General features: G+C 39.9%; 1 protein-coding gene across 1 annotated transcript in view; it reads right to left on the bottom strand.

Annotated features, from left to right (window-relative positions):
• Positions 1–7,622, bottom strand: part of OLFM3 (olfactomedin 3) — a 23,224-nt gene extending 15,602 nt beyond the window's left edge. Inside the window, exons 1-3 of the mRNA XM_009333736.1 lie at positions 7,494–7,622; positions 2,659–2,805; positions 5–114 (exon numbers count right to left, since the gene is read on the bottom strand). Of these exons, the coding sequence (XP_009332011.1) occupies positions 5–114; positions 2,659–2,805; positions 7,494–7,622 (386 nt within the window). The remainder of the gene's footprint in view (positions 1–4; positions 115–2,658; positions 2,806–7,493) is intronic.
• Positions 7,623–7,783: the final 161 nt, after the last annotated feature.

The raw sequence follows: 7,783 nt of genomic DNA, 5'->3' as shown, positions 1-7,783 counted from the left end.
TTGCCGAAACTTGGCCTTCAGCCCTTTCATTTGTGTTTCCATTTTTAAAACATACTGGAAATCCCTCTGAGTCCGTAGATTTAAAACTTCAATAGATTGGGACATATTCTGAACCTGTTAAAGAAGAACACTCTCTAAATGCACTTTTTGTTGCTTTACTTTTTTTCCTGGTTAGGTAGTTAAATGTCAGGCAATAAAATGTGCTTACGTCAGTGCTTTAGTTGTGAGTCATTTATACCACGGTATAGTTTTACATCCCATAACTGCTGACGGTATAAAAATTGGGGAACAGGGCTAACAGAGGACTATCAGGAGCAAGACCTTGAAGCCAATAAATGAGTTGGACTAGCTTCTTTGAGGTAGAAAGAGGGAGAGATCCCTGCAGCACCGTTACCAACGGGCTCAAAAAAGGCTGTTAGGCAGTGGAGTCTACTTTGTCACTCGTAGTAGATGCTGACTGTTCTTCAGGATGTGCTCTATAGCACGTGTTTCCTCCCGAGCACTTCGGGAGGGACAGGACGGAGATTTTGGAGATTTTGGTTGGTATGAAGAGCATGATTTTTATTGCTAGGGGCATTTATATAATAATTCAGCATAAGGAATTCATGAGACTACCCAGAGATAAAAGGGGGTGTGCCCGTCATCGAATAGGTGTTTGCTCATCATTTTGTATTAGATATAAAATTAGAAATTTTATCCAATTGTCTCATTGGCAGAACCCCCCCCCTTTTTTTTTTTTAACGGATGAGAAGTAGTGAATGTTCAGGTAACTTTTGTAGAGCAAGTGACTTTGGTAGCTATAGTGAGCACTTTTACCACAATGAGGCAAGAATAACTGTCACCTATGGTAAATTATATATATTTTTAACAGTATCTGCTATAAAAGCAATGCTTTTGCCAGTCATAAAAATGACACATTTTGCAAGTGCAGTTACTCTGTTTCATTAAGTGTCTTGTTTTCCCAAAACATGAACAAAGTAGACTGCTGGAAACGTATTAGGCCCCATAGTGAAGTTTTGGCTCAAGCAAAAAAGAAAAAAAATTCTACCTTCCTAATAAAAGACAAACCCAGCAGTATTCCTGTTGTCTGCAAGAGTATGTGATGTTTGAACTGGTATTCGTGTTTGAAACGAATATATTGTGACCTACAGAATGAGTGGATTCAGGAAATACTCTTAAAATACTCTTAAAAATAGTATACATTACTTATTGCACAGGTGCCATTAGCAATTCTTAGAAAGTACTTTTAATGAAAAAAAGTAATGTTTCTTTTTTTCTTTGCTTTCCAGTTGTTGAAAGCAGGCAAATAAAGTCCTTCAGGGCCTGGAAGAACTTTGAGTGTTTCCACTTGGCAGAAGATGCATTCACATACAGGCTCTATAAATGACCGTGCATGGACTCAGTGAAATAATAATATGACTTTACGTACCCATAATTACCACAGTTCTAATCATAAGAAAATAACTTTTAGAGACTGATGATTTAGATTCTTTCCTGTGGCAGCTCAAAAACTATGCTGAGCTCTTAACACCCCTCCAGCCCCCACCCCAAAAGAAAGTAAGATTTTTTTTTACATTAATATTTTAGTGCTTGGGAAATACGCTAGAGGAAAGACTCTGGGGACTGAAGTCTTCCTCTGGTGAGTAAACAGACCACGTGAGAGGAGGTAGCTCCTCCTCTGTGTGCTGGTTCATCAACGTCCTCTCCCTGCATCTCGTGCTATGGGCTCTGTCACAACCTGAAACCAAGTCCCCGCTGAAGTTCATGGAGGTTTAGGGAGGGAAAATCTGCGGGGATCTGGCACTATATTAGCACTGGAGTGATTTTTTTGTAGCTAGAAAAATACTGAAAATTGTACGCTTAAAAAAAATGTATTTTTAAGTCTACATTTTATGTTGCTTTCTGCTGCTGTTCAAACGCTCTCCCAGGCCTCAGGTTCTGTACCACCAGCTGTGATACAGTAGCTGTAACCTTGGTTACTTACACAGGGAATGCAGAACAATAGTTTGTGTTTTCGTGGTTGCAGCATTTTTTTTTTCAGTTGTTGATGCAAAATAACACTTCACTGGGTTTACTATATATGCAATGGTGGGTAATACTGGAAATAAGAATTGGGTTGTTTGGGGAAAATTTGTGCCACCGGAGAATGAATAAATAGGATTATTTGAGGAAAGAACAAATGAAAGAAAATTGGAACTGTTTCTCTTCTGTACAGTCTGCTTTGTAGCTGCCGTCATGTCTGTATCTCGTTATTTGTTGATAAGAGACAAGGAATGACCTTCAAGAGTCTCATATGACTGAAGCAGAAGCTGTAGTTTAAATCCCACAGCAGCTAACTAGTTTGAGGTGGGATTTGTAACTGTTTTTACACAGAAAAACCAGTCCTGTCTGTGGGTAAGGAAGAATTTTGGGAGGAGTGAACACGAGAGAAGATGCAACTTCAGTTTGCTAGGTAAGGGGCTGGGGTTGGGAAAGGTGTCTTACAAGGAAAACGGACAAATAACGATCAGTGGTGAGAACACAGGTAGGGGATACACCCTGAAGAAATATTTTTGTTAACTCCTCAGTACTCCATTATGTATTAAACTTAGAGGGAAAGGAGTGGATTTCCATGGGAAGTTTAGCGATCAAAAGGAGGAATTTGTTGGGAAGACTTACCTTCTCTAGCAGTTGTCTGAGTTGCCTGCTTTTGGCGTCTCTTGAACATAGGTTCTGTTCAGGTGCGACAACAGTGCAGATGCAACGGCCATCAGGATCCTGGGCTGAACTATAAACTTGCCACCCTTCCTTGGGGCTAATCTGAGTCTGTAACAACAGGATAATAAAAGTAAAGGGAACTGAATGGATTTTTTTTGTTGCTTGAAAAACCGCTACCTCAGAATATTTTTGTGTTTATTTGTGCAGTATATGTTTGCAATGAGGTTTCTCCCAGTCAACACTTACTCTCTTAACTAATTAGATTGGTGGTTTCGCACAGTTTTGTCATATCTCACACCTTTCTAGTAGTTCTCTGGAAGTGTCCAGCACACATTGTTGCCAGGGTAGACGAGAACGGTTTTCTGCTTGCGATTCAGCACAAGCTAGTTGATTTAATTCTTTGCGAAGGGATGTTGCGGTTTTTCGTCAGCAGGGAACAAACACGTCCTTTCAGCCTGAATGGCTTTTACTTTAGACTAATGGAAACAACAAAGACCGAAAAGAACAAATATAAAACCCCAAAGAGCGAGCACTTGTGTATGTGACTGACGCGCTGGGAACCGGCGCGGCAGCGGCTCGGGACGTGGGTTAGCAGGTTTGCTCTTAAAGATGCAGCACAGAGAAAACTCTTCTCCATTGACTTCTACTGCACGTTCACCAAAGGGAGGGAGAGCCTTGCTGCAGGGTAGTACTGAAAAGTGTCTGGTTAGTTTAGGTGAAGGGGGGTCGTGGCAAGCATGGCACGGTGCAATTAAGACATCGCACGTCCTTCACTGGGACAGAAGAATTTGGAAATTCCTAACCTGTTCTTTTTTTCCAGCAGCCACCACCACCACTGAGAAAGAAAAACAAAAAAAATCACGTTTGCTTGCGGAGCGGGCTAACGCTGCACTGCATTTAAAGTTTGTGTGATGCCTTGTGAGAGTAGGTATCTGTCTATTTAATGGGATGTATAGAAATACACAGCATAAGAATGAGAGAAAGCAATATAATTAGGTGATTGAAAAGATTCAGGTGATGGAATTAAAACTAATGGACACAAGAAGTAATTCTTTTACTTTTTAATCTGTAATTTAAAGTTAATATTATGCATTATTCTTTCCTAATAATCTAGTATTGACTACTGGATTTCATAGTACGGATGCTAATGGATGCCATTGAATTAATTCTGGTTTGGACACAGCTGGAATCAATTACTAGTTATATTATAGAATTGTACTCGGTGTCAGCACAGAGCGTGATTATTTGAACTGGCAAGCTTTGATATTGATGCTTTACTGGCAGCTTAGTGCCGAATAAGTTGCAGAGTTCCTCACCTCAGAAGAGGTGCAATGTCTCTGTAGACTGAGGTTGGAAAAGAGCACAGACTTTTCACAACAATGACTCTTCTGAAGTCGTTGAAGACAGCAGTGACTGCGGAGTTAATTAAAAAAATCAAAATTGTATTGTTCCCTTGTTTTGCACGGAAAAATGAAGTGTCACAATGTAGATGGCTGTAAAAAGAGGAGAGCTGAACTTGCCTTAGGGTTTGCTAGAAAGGCACATCCAGAATTTGGTGCTAAATTATACTGCCTCTACGGTGTTCTCTTCGCCTTAATTTTTAGGGCAAAGAGAATCTAGTTTAAGACATGGAGAACAATAAAAACTTAAACAAAATTACACCTGCAGAGACAAGCTAAATTGGTTTTGAGCAGCTACTAAAATTGCAAGCTTAAACAACTGAAGCCTGTCAAGGCTGGGAACCCTTGTGAAGCGTAAGCTCTATTCACTCCAGTAGTTTCCATGATTCTCTGTAGAACTTATGCCCAGACAGTGTCATGCAAGAGCGAGGAAACCAAATTTTTGTTGAAGTTCAGGAACAAGTTCAGGAACCTAGAGCTTGTGATTATAATTCCTTTAGGACAGAAATACTTAATAGGAGTTTATGAAAAATTCTGACATTTGAGCCTTATACCTGCTTCATTTAGATTGGTAGCAACTGGTGTTACTGCATTCAAGTAAGTTTTCTACAGCGGAGAATGGATGAGATACCAGGATCATGTGCACAGTCTATAGCAAAGCCATTATAATCCAAGCTGCGTTATCAAAGGTATTTATATATTCTAAGATGTCATGCGTGTCTCTCTCGGCTTTATCTAAGGGAAAAAAAATCCCTTTTATTGATTAACTTGGCAGATAGTTTCTTATGGTGTCTAACATACGGCTTGATTTTAAAAATTTGGGAAAATATTTCTCACAGTGAGAGACTGTCAGGCCGGATCTGAGTGCACGGTTATTGGCTGCCTGTGCATAAAGAAGCGCTCACGTAGTACTCCCACAATTTAGGCTACAGTTCTTTGTGGTATTCTGTGGCTCCCTGTATTTGGGCCATTACGGTTCCTTCACTAATTAGGACGGGTAATATGAGTGATCACGGAGAAAAACAAGCAAGTGTGTGTAGGTGCGCTTTGCCTTTTTTTTTTTTTTCCTTCCCCTCTGTTATTTTTTTAGTGTGACATTTAGTTCCTACCTCAAGCAGAAACTGCTGTGCCGTGCAGGGAAGGAGCTAGTAGGCATCAAAACCTTACAGAAGCTACTGAATTTACTCTTCAAATGCAGGCTTACTGCTGACAGGCCTTAGTAAACAAACAAGAACAGAAATAACAAGTGGAGAACAGCAATGATAATAAATTATGCTAGCTCTTGAAAATCTGGGGAAAACAGAGGACTCCCTACAAAGACCAATATTAATCATTGCCTTGGCAGGGTGCTGTGCTACAGACGCTTCGCTTACCTCCAAAAGATTTATTTTTTCACTTGCGCTTTCATATACTCTGATAAAGGTGTTATAGTCACCTCCATTGTTACTAGTGACAGGGCAAATGGCAGTATGTCTACTTAATATGGTTGCTTAAATATAAACAGTATTTTTTGGTTTGTCTTGCAATTTCAATCCTGGGACTGTAACAGAGCTGAGAAGAGGAGGCCCGTTCCCCGACCCCCCCCTCCCTGTGCAATTCCTCCAGCTGAAGGGAGGAAATTGGGAGGTTTTGTTCTTTTCTTCCTGGTACAACATACACAATTTAGGAGCTGCGCGTGTGCCAGGAGAGCACTTGTGGAGGAGCGCATGGGCTGCACTGCTTACTGGACGAGCTGCCGGTGGATAATGCTTGACGGCAGTTAAAAACCAGTCAGTGATGGCCCCAGTATTACTGAGCACCTGGGGCGTAAAGTCTCTCTGCCCACATCGAAAGCTTAGAAGAAGGTAGGAGATTTGGGGTGCTTGGTTTTATGCAAAAAGAACCCCACATGACTGAAGTTCGTGTTTTTCTTTTACTTGGCAGATGTTGCCAAGCTCGGATAACCAGGTTTTTCTGATTGTTTCCCCAGCTCTACAGGCACTCCTGCTCCCCCTCTGGAAACACAAAACGTGCATTTAACTCCGACGCGGTGCAAAGAGCATTGCCGAAATAATACTTAGGAGGCATTTACATCAGCAGTGCTCTGTTGTAACCAAGGGAAGCGTGACAGTTTACAGTTTAGCCTACTTGGAATCTGAACATGTTAATACATAAAAGCACATATGTGTGTCTGTATAAATAGATGCGTGTGTGTTATCATAACTAGTGGGCACCTCTTAGTTACTCAGTTGCAACTTTAAACTTGGGTTGCAATGTGACAGGGAACTTTATTACTTGTAACATCATATTGCCACAGGAACTAGCAATATATATTATAGTTCAATGAGCACAAGTTACATCTAAGGAAAAGAAAATAGAGCTTTTCCTTGTCTTCTCACCTTCTTGCTGCTCTAAAGCACAACAGAATTCTTTCTTACAACATCATTTAATTAATTTTAAAGTAGTAATATTTAAAGTCTAAGTGCAGTAATGTTTTTCCTGCATATATTCAATTAATTAAATGTTGATTAGTAAATGCATCATTTTGAGTTGCAACTAAACACTGAGCATAGTGAACTACTGTACAAATAGTTAAATTTACATTTTACATAACATACTATTATGTAAACGTGATTGCAGTTACACAAAAAGATACACAGAGTGTTTTACTAAACATTTAAGAAAATGGTGCTCTAGTTTAATTTATGAATACCAGTATAGTGTTCCCTCTTGTCCAATTAAAGTATTACTTTAATATTTAGGCTTCTCATGAGTAGTTAATCACAGCTTTTCTGTAGGTCTTCATTAACGGAGGCTGCTGTATATGAGCGTCAACCATACCAAGTGATATTTGTGTCATTTGTATTATTCCCACGTCAGCCTTTCTAAAATTCTGGTACCCGACCTCCTAGTACCAATTTTATTTTGTTTCTAACAGCTATTTGCTTAACTGTACTCCGATAAGGCAAATTAGGAAAGAACCAGACCCCTTGCATATTGTAGCGAATAGCTAATATATAACATTATTCAGACAAAAAGAAACCTACTGCCAGATATTTTTTTTCTCTTAATAATGCAATACGTTTTTCTGGAGCAGTAAACATAGGAAAAAAAGCCTAGACAAATGAAACGACATTGCTGTACTATTTTTAGCATTTCACGCTCAAGATGAAGGCATTTGTTCTTAAATATTTAAGGATGCTATTTTAAAATCTCTCCTTTCATAGTAAGACCACAACATGCTCACTAATGTGCAGTTTTATGATGCCCAGAGAGAAGCATGCATTAAGAGACGATAGATAGGAAGATTAGTAGCTTAAAAAGAGATTTACAAAGAGGCAACAAACTAAAGCTTTTGCTGGCACTTAAATACTACTTCAGCAGTAAGATGGCTTGCAACACATCAGAGCTACTTACTAGAGTATCTGAAGTGGTTATTCTGGTGGTATTGAGTCCTACCAGAGATGGGAGAGTTTGGGACATCCAGTTAGAGATCATTGCCATGGTACTAAGAACAGCACCAAGCTTCAGCAGTGGAGGACTCATTGCTGTGGAGCTAATGAGTTTTCATAGTGACTGATTATCATCCCAGCGCAGGCTGGCAGTGAGAGGCGTGACTGCAGCACACAACATCCACAGCATGGAAGGAGATCAAGCTACCCAGATTCAATCATCCATTTAAAATACTCACGTCCTTATTTGCCCTC

The sequence above is a fragment of the Pygoscelis adeliae genome, unplaced genomic scaffold (assembly GCF_000699105.1).
Source record: "Pygoscelis adeliae isolate BGI_AS28 unplaced genomic scaffold, ASM69910v1 Scaffold10, whole genome shotgun sequence".
Lineage (NCBI taxonomy): Eukaryota > Metazoa > Chordata > Aves > Sphenisciformes > Spheniscidae > Pygoscelis > Pygoscelis adeliae.
Note: the sequence above shows the minus strand (reverse complement) of the source record. Positions and strands in the feature narration are given on the sequence as shown.